Source organism: Phocoena phocoena, chromosome 8 (genome assembly GCF_963924675.1).
Source record: "Phocoena phocoena chromosome 8, mPhoPho1.1, whole genome shotgun sequence".
Lineage (NCBI taxonomy): Eukaryota > Metazoa > Chordata > Mammalia > Artiodactyla > Phocoenidae > Phocoena > Phocoena phocoena.
The window spans coordinates 14,747,739-14,764,555 of record NC_089226.1 but is presented as its reverse complement, the minus strand read 5'-3'; the positions used below and the strand labels follow the sequence as shown (position 1 = coordinate 14,764,555).

Genomic DNA, 16,817 nt, shown 5'->3' with positions numbered 1-16,817 from the left:
TGCACACAAATCTCCATTGCAAAGTTTGTTTCCCAGAGAACCCGAATGATGACAAGGCACATTTAGAGATAAGGAGGTAACCACCAGAATAAAAAGCAGTTTACAAAGTTGCAAGTGGTTTTCTCTAGGGAGAGGAATAGGGCTGAGTTGAGGTGAGGTGAGAGACTGTTGTATGTACCCTCCTGTGCTCTTCTTTGTTTGTAACGTGCAGGTATTACTTCCATAATTAATTTTTTCATTTAAAAATTTTTAAACGTTTAAAGAATTTGATGCTGTCATCCTCCTGTTTTAAACCCTTCCATCACTTCCCATTGCCCTTAAAATAATCCTTAGGAATCTTTAACAAGGCTTGCAAATCCCTCCCCATCTGGAACCTGCTGAATTTCTGGTCCCATTTCTTACCTTCCTTCTCACTCTGTTACCTGCCTTTCTGGACTTCCAGTTTCTTGAATGCCTCTCTTCCTCATCTCCAGGCTCCAGACATGACGCTCCCTTTGTCTGGAATACTTTACTTGCTCTCCCGCCCTGCCCCGCACCTGGGTCCCCCCTATTCCTCCATCAGGTTTCAGCTTAGATGTCACCCTGAGAAGGGTGAATTTCTCTACCCCCGGACTATATTAGGCCCCCCTCTATCACTCCCACAGCCCCTGTATTTCCTCTTTCTCAACATCAATCTCCTGAAATAATCAGTGTAATATCCACATTTCCTTCCATCCTCCACAAGGACTATCTTGTGACTGCTCTATTACTAGCACCCGGCACATACTACAGCATAGTAGATATCAAATATTTACTGGATCAATGAATTTCGCCAAAATGTTTTCCAGGGTTCCAGCTCTGTAATCTGTGACAACTTAAATAACCTGTCTGAACCTCAGTTTACTCAAGTATAAAATGGGGCCGAAAATAATACCTACCTTAGAGGGTTGTTTTGAGGATTAAGTGAGATCTGTTGGTGAAGCCCTCAGCACGGTACCTGGCACCCGGTAAGCGTTTGATCGATGCATATGCTCAAACCATTTGCGTTCGCATCAGCAGATTCTGAGACTCACTCTTTACCCTTTCCAACATTGAATATTGTGTTTTTAAATATTTTTGCAAATATTATAGACAAAAAAGAATGGCATCTTATGGTTTTAAGCCAACATGTCTTTTCAAGCCAGCAGTTTTGCTAATAAAATGGCTGTGTCTTGCTGCCCCATGCCACATACGCCGTAAAGAAAGCAGCTCTTTGGTGCTCCTCTCTCTTCCTGTCACAGCCTGTTTGGCGGGCAGGGGTTTCTGAGAAGGGAGCCCCCGACATGGGGGTTGCATTGTGCAAGGCCCAGACAACTAAACTGCAGGCATTTTTCACAGCACCTTCAGGTCTCGCGCGCCCAATGGGAGGACGTGGGGCCCAACTCTCCCCAGCCAACCCAGGTGGCTGCCTCTGCCTCGAACGTTTCCCAGTGATGTAGAACCCTGCAGGCCCAGAGGCCCCTCCACACTTCCTGTGTAGGGTTCAGAAACCCGCCTCCCCTCCCAGCCTTAGGTGCCTGCTTCGGAAAATGGTGAGTCTCCCTCTTACAAAGCCCCCTTCTTCATCCCAGCGTTGGGAGCAATGGCTCCAGGGTCCTCATCTCCATCAGGGCTTTTGAAAAAGTCCTCTGGCTTCTTTTTCAGAAGTTATAAGCCAACCGGCCTCCGCCATCTTAGGTAGAGTGAGTGTCTGGTGAGGGAAGGATGCAGTCGGGGAATCTCTGGAGAGTTCTGGGACTCTGCCTCTTATCAGGTGAGTAGGATGGAATGAAAAGGGGGGTGTTTCTCCAGACCATGGAAGGCTCACAGCCTAACCTGGTGCTGCCCAGTGGTACCAAGGAACCTCATTTACTAGAAAATATAAAGTGTTTGTGCAACGTTAGCATAGAGAACCAGGGCTGGAGGCTAGTGTGTGCCCAGGAGACCTTTCAGAGAACAGCCAAAGGAAAGCAGTTGGGATGATCATATCTACTGAAAGCAAGGCGGTCTTTGTGCCTCCGAGAACAAGCTCATTCTGTCAATGAACAACAGAGCCCTTAAGAACTAACACAGAAGAGATTAGAAGAGTTAACCTTCACTCTTTGTTGTGAGGAGACTAGATAGTTGAACCCAAACTCTGCACAGGGTATACAGCAAGCTTAGTATCTGAGACAATGAAACACCTCATAATTTTCAGTCTTCTTCAGTTGACCAAGAGCTTTCAATTACTTTAGTCCTTTTTGAAGCAAGGTGGAATATAAATTGATAAATAACCAAGAGCATTTCCATATCTCATAACAGACAAGGAAGATTCTTTTAAAGGTTGCCGTTTATTGAGTGTCAGATACCGTGTTAAAAAAGTCTTTACACATGTTTACTAATTTAATCCTTACCTCCACCTTGGAAGGTAAACGTTATATGGATCCCCTATTTTACAGATGAAGAAACTAATACTCAAAGAAGCCCAATAACTTGTTTAGAACCACACAGTTAGTAAGTGCTGAAGCTGATCTGGGAATTCAGGACTGCCTACGGGCCTGTGCTCTTAATGACAGCACGACATGAGGCCAGACAGCTCACAAGGGTTTTATTTCAGAGACCTAGAAACTGCTATCACAGCTGGGGCTCCCATCTCAGAGCTACAGCCATGGCTTCTCTACTTCCTGCTTCATCTTGGGTTTCTCAAGCTTGAATGTGCACAAATCACGGGGGGATCTTGTTAAAGTGCAACTTCTGCTTCAGTGGGTCTGGAGTGGGACTGCGATTCTGCCTTTCTTTTTTTTTTTTTTTTTTTTTTGATTCTGCCTTTCTAATAAGCTCTCTGGCTTATTCGTCTGCTACTGGTCCAGGAAACACATTTGGAGTGTCAAGGGGCAGAGTGTGACTCCTTCAAGGAATTGGCTTAGAGGCCTATAGTATAAACTATGCTCTGCAGAGGGAGAGAGAGGGACAGAATACCAAAGAGCCAAGCACCTCTAGAGATTTGGCATCACGAGAATGTGCCCCGTCTGCTCTGGTTAGGCAGGTGCGGGCAGGAGGCTGTTGGGAGGGGTGTCTCACCCAATATGGAGGCTGTTGATAAAAGAGGTACACATAAAACTTTAAGGCAGGACTTCCCTGGTGGTTCAGTGGTTAAGAATCCGCCTGCAGGGCTTCCCTGGTGGCGCAGTGGTTGAGAGTCCCCCTGCCGATGCAGGGGACACGGGTTCGTGCCCCGGTCCGGGAAGATCCCACATGCTGCGGAGCGGCTGGGCCCGTGAGCCATGGCCGCTGAGCCTGCGCGGCAGGAGAGGCCACGGCAGTGAGAGGCCCGCATAACGCAAAAAAAAAGAAAAGAAAAGAAAAGAAGAGAATCCGCCTGCCAATGCAGGGGACATGGGTTCAATCTCTGGTCTGGGAGGATCCCACATTCAGAGGAGCAACTAAGCCCATGTGCCACAACTACTCAGCCTGTACTCTAGAGCCCGCGAGCCACAACTACTGAACCTGCGTGCCACAACTACTGAAGCCCGCTTACCTAAAGCCCGTGCTCCACAACAAGAGAAGGCACCGCAGTGAGAAGCCCACCCACCGCAACGGAGGGTAGCCCCTGCTCACCGCAACTAGAGCACTCCCACGCCCAGCGACGAAGACCCAATGCAGCCAAAAATAAAATTAATTAATTTTTTAAAAAAAACAAAAACTTTAAGGCAATGTCAGGGAAACTGATTTTTATAAAGAATCCAAATTACTGTTAAATGCGGGGACTCTGGAGGGCCCAGTGGAAATATGATGGGACTCTTCAATGCACAGGCTCTAGTTGATGAATAATTGGTTTCAAATATTTCCATCTCTTTCTCAAGTAGTAAACAAATTGAAAAACCGAACCATCAGACAAGCAGGAGTCAGAGATGGAACAAGAATCTCAGTCTTTGTACCTAACCCAGAGCTTGTTTTTCTTCCACAGTCAGAGATTTCTTTTCAAAATTGTGGCTGGACACTTCTTTTGCTGTTTCTCCAGTCTCCCCAGATGTACCCTTAACATTTTCTAACTTCTGTTTCCCAAGTGTTGTGTGTTCATGTTTAACACTAGCTGCTTTCTTCTTCTGTTTCATCCCGAATTGACCAGGAACCCGTGATCAGTACGCAGCAGTCTTTGTCACTTATCTGGGGTATAGGAATAACTGTGATCCAGCAGTGGGTGGAAAGGACCTTAGATCTTCAGAAATGGGCAGACTAGGCCATGGAACTTTTTCTGCTTGGAATCTCAGGTGCTCACAACATTTACTAACTCTTTTTTTCTTATTTATTTTCTAGTTGGTGCTTGGGCAGAAGAAGGTGAGATATGCTTTCTTTCCTTGTTATGAAATCAGCCCAGTGTGTTTTGTATTTATGAGTGGAGTTTTCACTAGACCTCCCACAGAGCTCCCACAGATACCAATAAAAGAGGTTTCTATCATCTTCTCCTTTGCCTTTTCTTCATAAGTCTAGACAGAGTTCTAGCCAAGAAGAGGAATGAAACAGAGATCATAGGAAATAATGAGTCTTAACTATTCAAAAGAAAAAAATTGAGATAACTAAAAAGGTGCAAACAGTTTTCATTTGTCTGCATTTCATATTTGATGGGAGATTTTTGTAGAGGGTTTGTGGCTTGAATGCCTGCATGGAGATGCACTGGGAAAGCCTCTGGGGCAGCATTTGAGTGCACTTTCAGAATTACATGTCCAAATACTTTGAATGTATGTGCATATGTGTTCATGTGTGCACACGCATGTGAGTGTGCCTGCCCTGGACTTACTTTCTCAGTCATTGCAGAGTGTCAAGAATGTCCCAATATTGGAAGGCTTTCTATTCAGTCAGCTCCTCCAAATTGAGTGAACCAGTTTTGTGTTTAAAGGCAGCCACTGGGCCAGTCTCCATTCCATTGCATTACACTGCCTAATTTGTAGTGTCCTTTGGATACTCTTTTTAATATATCATGGAGAATGTGTTAACGTTACATTATTGACAGATGGGATATGTCAAAAGCACTGATATGCTTCAGAATAACTCACCTCTTCCACATGTTACTGGCCATTTAGGGTTGATTTTGTTTATCATTTAATTGATGCCCAATACAGATCTTCTTCTTTCCCCAGCTTTATTGGAACATAGTTGACATATAACATGGGGTGAGTTTAAGGCGTACAATGTAATGATTTCATAAATATATTTTTTATATTTATATACCAAATATATATATTATCTTCAAAATGATTACTTAGAACCCTTTTCTATAACTAGTTACCAGTTGTTTAATGTAGGATCCTAAACAGCTTTTCGTATACAGCCATGGGGAATTTGAATATCCATCGTTTTCTTTTTTTTTTTAACATCTTTATTGGAGTATAATTGCTTTACAATGGTGTGTTAGTTTCTGCTTTATAACAAGGTGAATCAGTTATACATATACATATGTTCCCATATCTCTTCCCTCTTGCGTCTCCCTCCCTCCAGCCCTCCCTATCCCACCACTCTAGGTGGTCACAAACAACCTAGCTGATCTCCCTGTGCTATGCTGCTGCTTCCCACTAGCTAACACATATATATGGAATCTAAGGAAAAAAAAAAAAAGTCATGAAGAACCTAGGGGTAAGATGGGAATAAAGATACAGACCTACTAGAGAAGGGACTTGAGGATATGGGGAGGGGGAAGGGGAAGTTGTGACAAAGTGAGAGAGTGGCATGGACATATATACACTACCAAACGTATCCATTGTTTCTAAAGGTTGAGGGAAGAGTCCTAACCCATGGCAGCAGGGTCTGATCTTAGTAGCTGATAGAAGTATTGCTAATAGTTTCTTACCATTTCCTTTTCAGGTTTTGAAGAAACTGGTAAGAGGATTTTCACTCTGTACGACATCCTTTCAAATGTGGAACAGAATGGTCATAGAAGACAATCATAGTAATAAATACTAAGAACCAGAACTATTAGAGGGAAAATACAATTATCTTTCAATGATATGTGCCTATGTTTGTTGCTAACTGTCAGGTCTGATTATAGCTGAGCGTGATGTGTATCCCTGAGCAACCATTCAGGAAAGAATACACATGTGGGTGTTGGAGCCACCACAAGTTTTTGTGTAAATCATGAATTCATTGAAAGCAGAGATGGCGTCTTATTTACCTGGCCCAGTGCCTGGCACATAGTAGGTGCTCAATGAATATTTTTTGAATGAATAAATGATCATACACGTGAATGCATCACTAGTTCCTTCCCCTCAAGAAGCTGACGATCTTGGGAATTCCCTGGCAGTCCAGTGGTTAGGACTGCACGCTTTCACTGCGGAGGGCCCAGTTTCAATCCCTGGTTGGGGAACTAAGATCCCTCAAGACAGGTGGTATGTCGTAAAAAAAATCCAAAAAAAGCTGATGGTCTTATTTGAAAGACAAATAATTGATAATATAGTCTTTTGCATGTTACGGGTAGATACAGAATAAAATATAAAGAGAAGAGTGGTCAACTCTACAGAGGATGGTTGGGGAAAGCTCCCCAGAGGAGGTGATTCTTTTTTTTTTTTTTTTTTTTTTTTTTTTTGCGGTACGCGGGCCTCTCCTGTTGCGGAGCACAGGCTCTGGACGTGCAGGCTCAGCGGCCATGGTTCACGGGCCCAGCCGCTCTGCGGCATGTGGGATCTTCCCAGACCGGGGCACAAACCCGTGTCTCCTGCATCGGCAGGCAGACTCTCAACCACTGTGCCACCAGGGAAGCCCGAGGAGGTGATTCTTGAGCTGAATTTTAAAGGGTGAGCTTATATTTTAAGGAAGAATATCTCAGGCAGAGGAGAAGGCCATGTAGTGTGTGGTTAAGAGTCTAACTCTGAATCTAGACAGTCATATCTGAATCCTGGCTCAACTTCTTATTTGCTGAGTGTCTTTGAATAATTTCGTTAACTTCTCTGTGCCATAGCATCATTACATGCAAAATGGAAATAATAATGATACCTAGCTGATAGGGTTGTTATGAGGACTGAATGAGTAATTTACTTAGAACATTATCTGACATATGGAAAGCAGGGGGTGGATTTTAGCTATCATTATATGGGAAGTATGCAGACTAATTAATATGCAGTAAAGTTTATTGAGCATGTGTGTTCTATGTATTGCTCTTAATATTTTACCTGAATTTCCTCATATAACTCTCCTAACATCCCTATTCTACAGGTAAGAAAACCAAGGCTTAGAAAATAAATATATAGTCCAATCAGAGAGAGAAATATAAATGCAGATTTAGCTGATGCTGAAGCTCATTTTTTTAATCACTATGAATGTGTACAAAATTTTTGTGAGCGTAGACATCTAGGCCCTTGTATGAGAATGTGTTGGTCTGAGCTCTACTACTGCATTTGTGCCAAAAGGAGTTGTGAGCAATTTCCTTTACATTGCTTTTCCAAAGAAACACACCAATCAGAGTGAAACTTCTATTTACTTCTAAATTATTTTATTTATGATTTCTAGTTTAATATTTCTAAGAAATATCAGTGCTGAAAAATTATTCCCAAATCAAAATATTATAGACTATTGTCATTATACTCAACTCACAATTATTAACAGATAGATACACCTGGAGAATGACTTGTTTACATTCTGTATGATCTCAGCGGGAGGACAGACTGAGCAACTGGGGCAGAACTCTGTTCTGCTCTCCATTAGCAGGACCCCCAGAAGGAAAGGAAGAAAGTAACTAACACTTTTCTTGAGCATCTGCTATGCACCATCCATTTTCACCTTCCTAATCCATTTAATTCTCACGAATACCCTGCGAAGTGGATGTTTTATCTCCATTTCCCAGATGAAGAAACTGAAGCTCTGAGAAGTTAAATGATTTTCCCTTGGTCACACAGCCTAAAGCAGATCTTGGATTCAAACACAGCGCTACTGACTCAGCCTAGTGCTCTGTCCCCAACAGCACACTGTAGCAGAACACCCCCAACAGAGAGAGGGCTGTCTCTGAGCACCACTCTCCACCCTTCCAGCTGTCATATACAGGCTCAAGCATAGCCTAGTGCCACCCAGTGTCCCAGCCACAAGTTTTCCAGGAAATGAGGGCGCTCCCCAGCCCACTTCCCAGGGCAAAATTGCCTACTGTGGGGAATTTGGATGGATCCCCAAATTATACTAGTGGATTTCAGTTGTCCACACCAATAGTTCTAACAAAAATAATTGAGAGTTGATTGCACTCAGATATAATTTAAAATAAAGTCACATTTTATTAGAAGAACTATTTCCTTAAAATGTGCGTAGTGCTTCACATAACTTAAGGGCAATAACAGAAAAGTGGCATGGAATAAGAAGAAAGATATTTGATCTCTACTATGAGGGTTTCCGTTAGTTATAAGTAAGAACTTCTGAATAACGAAAAACACGGAAGCCCAAGAATCAGTGATTCAAACATATGAAGGTCTTTATCTCTGAGAAGACCCTTTCATATCTATCTGGAATATGGTTCTTGCTAATGCAAGAGAATAAGCTTGAAGACGACTGGAATTTTTCAGCTTCAGGATTTTAAGACTGAGCTCTAGTGGATCTAAATCTAGATGCACATGCTGGTATATTCTCAGTTTGATGTATCTGAGTTGTGTCTATGAGCATATCTCATAGGACAAGTACATACCTCACCTTCAAGACTTGGAGCTCCCTAAAGAACAGGCCCTCTTTGGGAATTCTTGGGGATAGTATCTAGTTCCACTTGAAATTTTTCACCTACAATTTAAACTTAAACCAAGGTTATTTTCTTACCATTCCTTCCTTTTTTCATTTTCAGATGAAGCTGCACAAACACTGAAAAGTAAGTTTATCAGTCTTTTATATCTGCCCTATCTGATGATGCAAGTCCGTGGTTGGGAAGAAGGAATTGATTGAGAGAGATTAACCCCAAGAACTGAGGTCCTCCCAACCTCATATTTCTAATTCCCATTTTAGAAACATTACAAATAAGGACTGCTATAGATTTTCTTTACTTCCCTCCTCCCCTTCCAAGTCCCCATGTCCATGCCTAAACTCTGAAGTCATCTTCAAAAGGTTCTCTAGGGCCCCTTCTCCTACATATCTCCTCTTTCATACCCCCTAGCCAGCAGAGTTCCCTTTTGACAAGAAAATCTGAGATCTAGGATGTCAGAGGACTTTCTGCATTTGGGTGGTTCTTCTGCTACTAATTTGCCTTAAATCTTACTGGGTTCTCCCTTTAATTTCCCTTCTCTTTTCTCCAATTCCCCAGCATATAAAGTCTCCATCTCTGGAAACAGTGTAGAGCTGACATGCCCTGAGGATACCATACCTGAGGAAATAACTTGGAAAAAAGATGATAAACCAGTGCCCCATTTTGACAAGCCACTGTTATTGAAGGATTTTTCAGAAATAGAGAACAGCGGTTATTATACCTGCTCAAAGGACAAGAAGCATAAGCTCTACCTGAAAGCAAGAGGTAATATAGATCTTCAGAGCAAGCACTATTAGACTCTTTAGGGAGGACCATTTCAAAAGGGCATTCTCAACATTTCCCCTAACCCAACTCACAGTCCCCTGGCATCTTTGTGCTTCTGCGACACTCAATCCGGGACTGTCTGGGGCCACACAGCATCAGTGTTTTCTGAAATATAGATTAAACACCAATATGGGGCTTTCTGGGTAACCTCAGTCAGCTCTAGATCTAAAACTACAATGTCCCAAGAGACAAGATTGGGTCCTCTGCATTATATCATGTCCAGAATTACGGGACACCAATATTAGTTTATCTGATGCTTTATCCAGAGAGGAATTCTCCAGGATTTACAAAAAGGACTCAAAGCCACTCTACTAAAGTGTCATAAACTAAGGCATATTAATAAGCAATCATGAGAGCTAACAATCATTGAGAGCTTATTAAGTTTTAAGCACTATACCAAATACTTGCCAGGGCTTTTCACACAATCCTCTTAACCGCCATATGGGTTGAGTGCTGTCTTACTCCCATTTTATAGATGAGGAAACAGAGGTTTTGTGGGTTGAACACACATTCCACAGCTTTCACAGCTAGTGAGTATCATGGCTGGGACTTGAACCCAGGACTGTCTGACTGCAGAGCCTCTACCCACGAACACCACAGTTTGCTTGTTGTTATAAACGTGTTGAAAGGGGGCAGAGGGTGTCTGACCATGGCAGGCATGTGAGTATTAAAGGCAGAACAACCTTCATTTTTGCCTTCCTCATCTCCAGTGTCCTGTGTCTTCCTTTCTGGGTGATTTCTCTTCTTCTCTCCACACTCCCCACCCCACAGTGTGTGAGAACTGCGTGGAGGCGGATCTGAGGGTGGTGGCCACAATCATCGTAGTGGACATCTGCGTCACTTTGGGCTTGCTGCTGCTGGTGTATTACTGCAGCAAGAGCAGAAAGGCCAGGGCCGTGCCTGTGACAAGAGGAGCGGGTCCTGGCAGCAGGCCCAGGGGTAAGACCATGGAGGAGATTCCCGCCAAGGGGGGATGCCCAGCCCAGGCCAGGATGGGCTGGCAAGTCCAGGGCTAGGTCAAGACAGCTTCTCTAGAACATTCACAGTGTGGCCAAGATCTTGACACAGAGTGTCCCATTTCAGATCACTCCTGTCCTCTCCACCCTTGAAAAATGCGAAAACGTTTACTACCAGGATGGGCTTCTTCAAGTGCCTGTCAGTGTTCTGGAGTAATCAGACTCCACCCCTCGATCTTTGTGGAGACTTTGGGACATTAGTTCCTTGCCCTCCCGACTCCAACCTGTGGGAAAGGAAACAGTGGAAGGACCTTTAGCTGAGGTCACAAATGATAAGGACAGTGTGGGGTCATTAGAGATGGGTTGAAAGAAAGCAAAGAGAAAGGGCAGCTGAAATAGAAAAAAGAAGTAGACGGGAGTTTGCCCTCCTTGATCTGGGTCTCATTCTCACAAGATTGGTGTTTCCCCATGGAAATGAATCCTTTTCCCTTCCCTCCTCTGCAGGACAAAACAGGGAGAGGCCACCACCTGTACCCAACCCAGACTATGAGGTAACAAGGGATAAAGTGGGGTGAGGGGTCTTTCTAGGAGAGAAGGGGACAGGTGGGACTGTCCATCTGGCCCATCAGATACTTCAAATCCCCTCCCTCAGGGCTCCAGGACAATCCACCATGTGCCCGCCTCTGTATCCATCATGGTAGAACGGGGCCATCTCAAAGGCTGCAGGGCTTCCACAACCACGGGTGGTAGGGGTGAGGTGCTGCCCCTATTCCTCTGGCTTATTCATTAGCTGGGCGACAGCCATGGGGAATACCGTGCACCCAGACTCTAACATGATAAACTCATGACTGATGTTCCACCGACATGCACCTACCAGTTGTTGGAACATGAAAATATTTCACTGGTGAATAGCCCCAAGCTTCCTCCATCCTCCATCCCCAGCACACACACTGCCAGACATCACAGCCCCTCCCCCACTGGACCACCTCTAGATTGGGCAACTGAAGAGTTACTGCCTGGCATAGCAGAGAACCACCAGGATTGTTCTGATTGCTCGGTGTATGTGCACTACCAATTGTTAAATATTTTGAATATCACACCTGGACAAACTCAGCAAATATTTATTGAGCACCAGTCAAGAGAGTGCTGTTCACTTTCGCACGAGTGACTTCATTTAATTCTGAGAAAAGGCCTGAGAGTTGAGTCTTTAGTTTCCCATTTTTGAGATGGGAAAACTGAGGCTCACAGGAGGTGACCAGATCAAATCTCTTACCGGTTGAGCCTGCCTCCTGACCCCTGGTCTAAGTTTCTTCAGAGGCCCTTCTTTCTCAGGAGTGACCTCCTCCCACCCTGCTGACCACCCCCTCTCTATTCCACCCCTAGCCCATCCGGAAAGGCCAGCGGGACCTGTATGCTGGCCTAAATCAGAGAGGCATCTGACAGCTCCTGAAGACACTGTCTCCCACTGACCCAGGTCTGGCTCCTCTCCAGGCCTGCTACTCCCTGTTCCCTGGGCAAACCTTGGACCACACAGGAGAACTGTTCCTCTGCCTTGTGGGGAGCTCACACGCTCAGCCTTGTCCCCAGCGGCCTCCTTCCTGCCTTCTCTGCTGGCCCCCATCCAAGGATATTGCTGCCTCATTATCCTTTGAAACATCATCACTACTCACCCCTCGCACCCCGCCTGCCCTCTTATCAGGATATTTATTTCTGTTCTTCACACACCCCCATTCCTTCCTGCCCTGATGGCTGTTACTTCTCCCTTTGGCTCCCTCCTCCTCCTGCACAGAAGTTGCCCCATCCCTAACTATTCCATCTACATTTCCCTGTTTCTAGCTCTCTCTTTGGTGACCCTCTGTGGGAATGGACTGGGTAAATGCTGGCAGAGGTCCTGCCCTGTTCACAGACCCTGGCCCAGAGCTAGTCCTGTGCCCCTTCCCTCCCTGTCTCCACAGCAGGCCCCTAGACGGTCATTTGCAGCTCCATGAATGTGCTAGGCGCCTTTTCAGCTGAGAGAGAAAAGAAATAAAGTGTATTTGGCTGAAAGAGTTGCTGTCCCTCTTTTCTGGGAGGCCCTCAGAGGCTGCCTCGTTTCCTAAGACAACACAGGTCCTCCCTTCCTCTGACTATATTCCTAGCTATGACCCCAAATGCCAGTACTACCTGTTTTCACAGCTGAAACAGCATTACCTGAAGCTCTCTGTGGAAAGGGCATCAGGGAATAAATCAAAAGAGAGAGAGAGCGAGTGAAAGGGAGGGAGGGAAGGAGGAAGGAAGGAAAAGAAAGAAAGGAGAGAGAGAGAAAGAAAGAGAAAGAAAAATGATCGTTTGCCTAACGTCTTTTGGAGAAAAACATCAGGGATGGCAGAGAGTGCCTGATGGGTCCCTGATGGAGTGGTCAGCTCAGAAAATGGGTGAGACAGAAACAGAGGCCTTAAAAGGTAGCTGAAGGCAGCAGGCAGAAGAGAGGAGGTGAAGGGGAGGCAGCGGACACATATTTCCTCGCTGCCTCGAAAAGGAAGCACCTCCGCGGAGCTGGGGCTGGGGAGGGGAGGGGAGCGGAGGGGAGGGGAGGAGGTGCTGCCGGGCAGGCCCCTCTCCCTCCACTGTGAGAGGCAGCAGCCTGCAGCCCGAGGCGGGCTGTGGTTTAGCGGCCAGGATGTGGGCTGCACTCAGCGAGGCACATGGGTGCGGCGCGGCAGAGACTGGTGTTGTGGGAGGGTTCTTCCCACTCTCCCAGGGCACACACTCAGCTTGCAGAGAGGAGACGCCAGAGCACTGAGGACCTCTCAGCCCAGCTCAAACTAGTGGGCTCTCCTTGCTCCCTCTCTGCACTCAGAAACCTCTCTGCTGACCCCAGGACTATTTAAGAGTGTGACCACGACTCACAAAAGCCCTTTGTGGTTAGCAGCCTCCACATACTGGACACGCTCAGCCTTGGTCTTGTGGTTGCAGTTTCTACTTGTTGGCCCCTGCTGAAGCTGCTTCTCTCCCTGTAAGCACTCAGCACTCAGGCCCAAAAGGACTCTCTGTGACGTTGACCATCACTAGTTGCTGATCAGCAGGCTGGCCCAGGGGTGGCAGTTCTGTCCCAGGTATATTTGATGCTGCCCAGGCAAGGGAGGTATGGCTCGGTGTAATGAAAGCAATAATAGCTAACACTTAGGAAGCATTTACTCTGCTCTAGAAATTGTGTTTAGCACTATACAAGCGTTATCTCATTTCATCCTATGACGACCGACCGACAAGGTAGATGTCCTTATTTTACAGATGAGAATAGGGGGCTCAAAGAGGTGAAGTCATTCACTCAAGGTGCACAGTTAGTCAGGGACAGAGCTGGAATTAGCCGCCAAGGCTGTCCAACTCCAATGCTCTGAACAGCTACCCAGTGCTGACTGTGACCATTAGAAATGCCCTCCATTTTCCTGACTTAAAAACTCTGTATTGAATTGCTGAGGTATTCCTTCCATGAGTGCTTTTCTAATCACTCGTGTGACAGACCAGCACTGTACTGAGTACCAAAAGGATACAAACGGTTCCTCCTGTCTTCAAGGAGCTTACGATTATATGAGTGGTCAAGTACGCAAAAAGTTAAACAGGGACAGAACCAATGTGAGTAAGTATAGAAGTGCTATAGACGGTGTTGTCAGTGTTCCCAGGAGGAACTGGGAGAGCTGAGGTGGTGGGCGAAAGCTCCGTGGAGGAAGAGAGACTTGATCTGGGCCCTGAAGGGAAGGATGGAGAGAATTTGAAGTCAAAGGAGAAGGCACTCCACTCACTGAAGATGAACTAGGTAACCAGAATAGCCCTTTAGCTGTTAAATAAACTGAATTCAGAGTTGAAAACCTTTCCACAAAGAAAACTCTAGACCAAGATGGCTTCCTTGGTGAAATCTATCAAACATTTAAGGAAGAAATAATACCAATTCTATACAAACCCTTTCAGAAAATTGAAGAGAGAATACTTCCAACTCATTCTATGAAGACCAAACTTATCACACGCAATGCTTAATATTATGTGTCAGATTGGCTGAGCCACAGTACCCAGATATTCAGTCAAACGCATCTCATTGTGTTGTGAAGGTACTCTTTAGCTGAGATTAACATTTGTATCAGTCGACTTTGAGTAAAGCAGATTACCTGCTATAATGTGGGAGAGCTTCATCCAATCAGTGAAGGCCTTAAGAAAAAGCAGACTGAGGTGGTCTGAGGAAGAGGGCACTCTCTCTGTCTCCAGACCTTCCTTTGGGCTCAACATGCAACATCAACTGCAACTCTGTTGCCCTGAAGAACCCTGACTAACATACCCTGATATCAAAAAACCAGACAAAGACCAATATCCCATATGAATAGATGCAAAAATGCCTCACGGGCTCCCCTGGTGGCGCAGTGGTTAAGAATCCGCCTGCCAATGCAGGGGACACGGGTTCGAGCCCTGGTCGTGAAAGATCCCACATGCCGTGGAGCAACTAAGCCCGTGCACCACAACTACTGAGCCTGCGCTCCAGAACCTGCGAGCCACAACTACTGAGCCTGTGTGCCTAGAACCCATGCTCCGCAACAAGAGAAGCCACTGCAATGAGAAGCCCGCGCACCGCAACGAAGAGTGGCCCCCGCTCGCCGCAACTAGAGAAAGCCCGTGCACAGCAACGAAGACCCAACACAGCCAAAAAAAAATAATAAGCTTCACAGAATTTTAGCAAATTTAATCTAATAATATACACACGCAAAAAAAATACATAATGACCAAGTACAGTTTTTTTCAGGAATGCAGGATTGGGTTAACAGTTCATGCCATCAATGTAATTTACCATATTAACAGACAAAAAAAGTAAAACCATATAATCATCTCAATGGATACAGAAGAAGATCAATATACAAAAAGTAATTGTATTCCTATACAATTTCAAGGAACTACTGGAAATCAAAAAATTTTAAATAACATAAACAATATCATCAAAAATATGGTAAAGCACCTAGGGATAAATCTGACAAAAGACATGTTCATGGACTGGAAGACTCAATATCATTAGGATGTCAGTTCTCTCCAAACTGATCTATAAATTCAATGCAATTCTGATCAAAATCTCAGGGGGCATTTTGTAGTAACTGAGAAGGCAATTCATATGGGACTGCAAAGAACCTAGAATAGCCAGACTACTTTCTTTAAAAGTTGTATCCCAGCCATTCCACTCCTGAGTATTTATCCAATAGAGATAAGAGTGTATGTTCTTGTATATTAGTGTATGACTTGTATAATGATTTATGTATGAATGTTCATAGCAACTTAATTTGTAATAGTCAAAATCAGGAAACACTCAAAAGACAATCAAGGGGTGAATGGATAAACAACTTGTGGTATATCCATACAACGGAGTACTACGGAACATTAGAAAGGAATGAACTATTCATAGATGCAAAGAGATGGATGAATCTCAAAATAATTATGCTGAGTGTAAGGAGCCAGACCGGAAAAAGTACATATTATATTATTTCACTTATTTAAAACTCTAGATAAACGGAAACTAATCTATAATGACAGAAAGCCGATCAGTGGTTGCCTAGAGGATGAGAGGATAAGGAAGAGATTGCATGCAAAGGGGCATAAGGAAACTGTCCAGGGTATTGGGTAAGTTCATACTCATCAATCTTGGTGATGTTTCACAAGTGTATACATATGCCAAAACTTATCAAATTTTACACGTTAAATATATGCAGTTTATTCATGTCAGTTTACTTCAGTAAAGCTGTGTTTTAAAAGCACAAAAGAAAAGAGAGCTGAAGGGACCCAAGTTTCTAGAAGGGCTCAGGTGAAGGTCAGTGTTTCTCATCCTTGGCTTCACACTAGAATCAGCTTAGGCAGTTTGAAAAGTCCTGATGTTCCAACCCAGTATAATCAGCATCTCTAGGGGTGTCACCCAGGTATCAGTACTTTGAAAGCTCCCCAGGAGATTCCAATGTGCAGTGAATTTTGAGAACTGGTGAGCTGTAGAGGGGGACATAAGGGTATATGAGGAGCACAGGGTCAAAGGAAGTGTGCAGGGCATGGGAGGGACACAAGTATTGCTGCAATGCAAGCCGTGGCAGAGTTGCCCAAGGTGGAGGGATCCAGTGTGAAAATTGGATCTAGGGCTAGGAGGACTGCAGCAGTAGGGTATAAAGGGTAGGAATGAATCATAACCATGAATGAAGCATGTGTAAATTGGAAGTTCATTCTGTCTCTAACAAAGTTAGGGTCTGTGTGTATCTTGAGGAGATAGTGGGCAGAATCATCCAGACCTCTGGCTATGTGGTTGCTAATAATTTTCTCCTTTGGGAACCCTGGTCTAAGAAACTCCCACTCTTGGGGACTTTCCTGGTGGT

The 16,817-nt window shown here is 44.7% G+C and overlaps 1 protein-coding gene across 1 annotated transcript; it reads left to right on the top strand.

The window, feature by feature from the left end:
• The first annotated feature begins 1,722 nt into the window (after window positions 1-1,722).
• On the top strand, window positions 1,723-11,895 carry CD3E (CD3 epsilon subunit of T-cell receptor complex). Its single transcript, XM_065881665.1, has 7 exons — window positions 1,723-1,771; window positions 4,294-4,314; window positions 5,836-5,850; window positions 9,233-9,439; window positions 10,271-10,438; window positions 10,960-11,006; window positions 11,839-11,895. Exons 1-7 carry the CDS (start codon window positions 1,723-1,725, stop codon window positions 11,893-11,895), a joined length of 564 nt encoding a protein of 187 aa, XP_065737737.1.
• The last annotated feature ends 4,922 nt before the right edge of the window (window positions 11,896-16,817 follow it).

What these genes read in the sequence shown, in the direction of transcription:
- CD3E (XM_065881665.1), top strand. Translation starts at nt 1,723, where the DNA reads ATGCAGTCGGGGAATCTCTGGAGAGTTCTGGGACTCTGCCTCTTATCA. An exon ending in GGGACTCTGCCTCTTATCAG is followed by an intron (nt 1,772 to 4,293) that starts GTGAGTAGGATG and finishes TTTATTTTCTAG; the next exon opens with TTGGTGCTTGGGCAGAAGAA. An exon ending in TACCCAACCCAGACTATGAG is followed by an intron (nt 11,007 to 11,838) that starts GTAACAAGGGAT and finishes TTCCACCCCTAG; the next exon opens with CCCATCCGGAAAGGCCAGCG.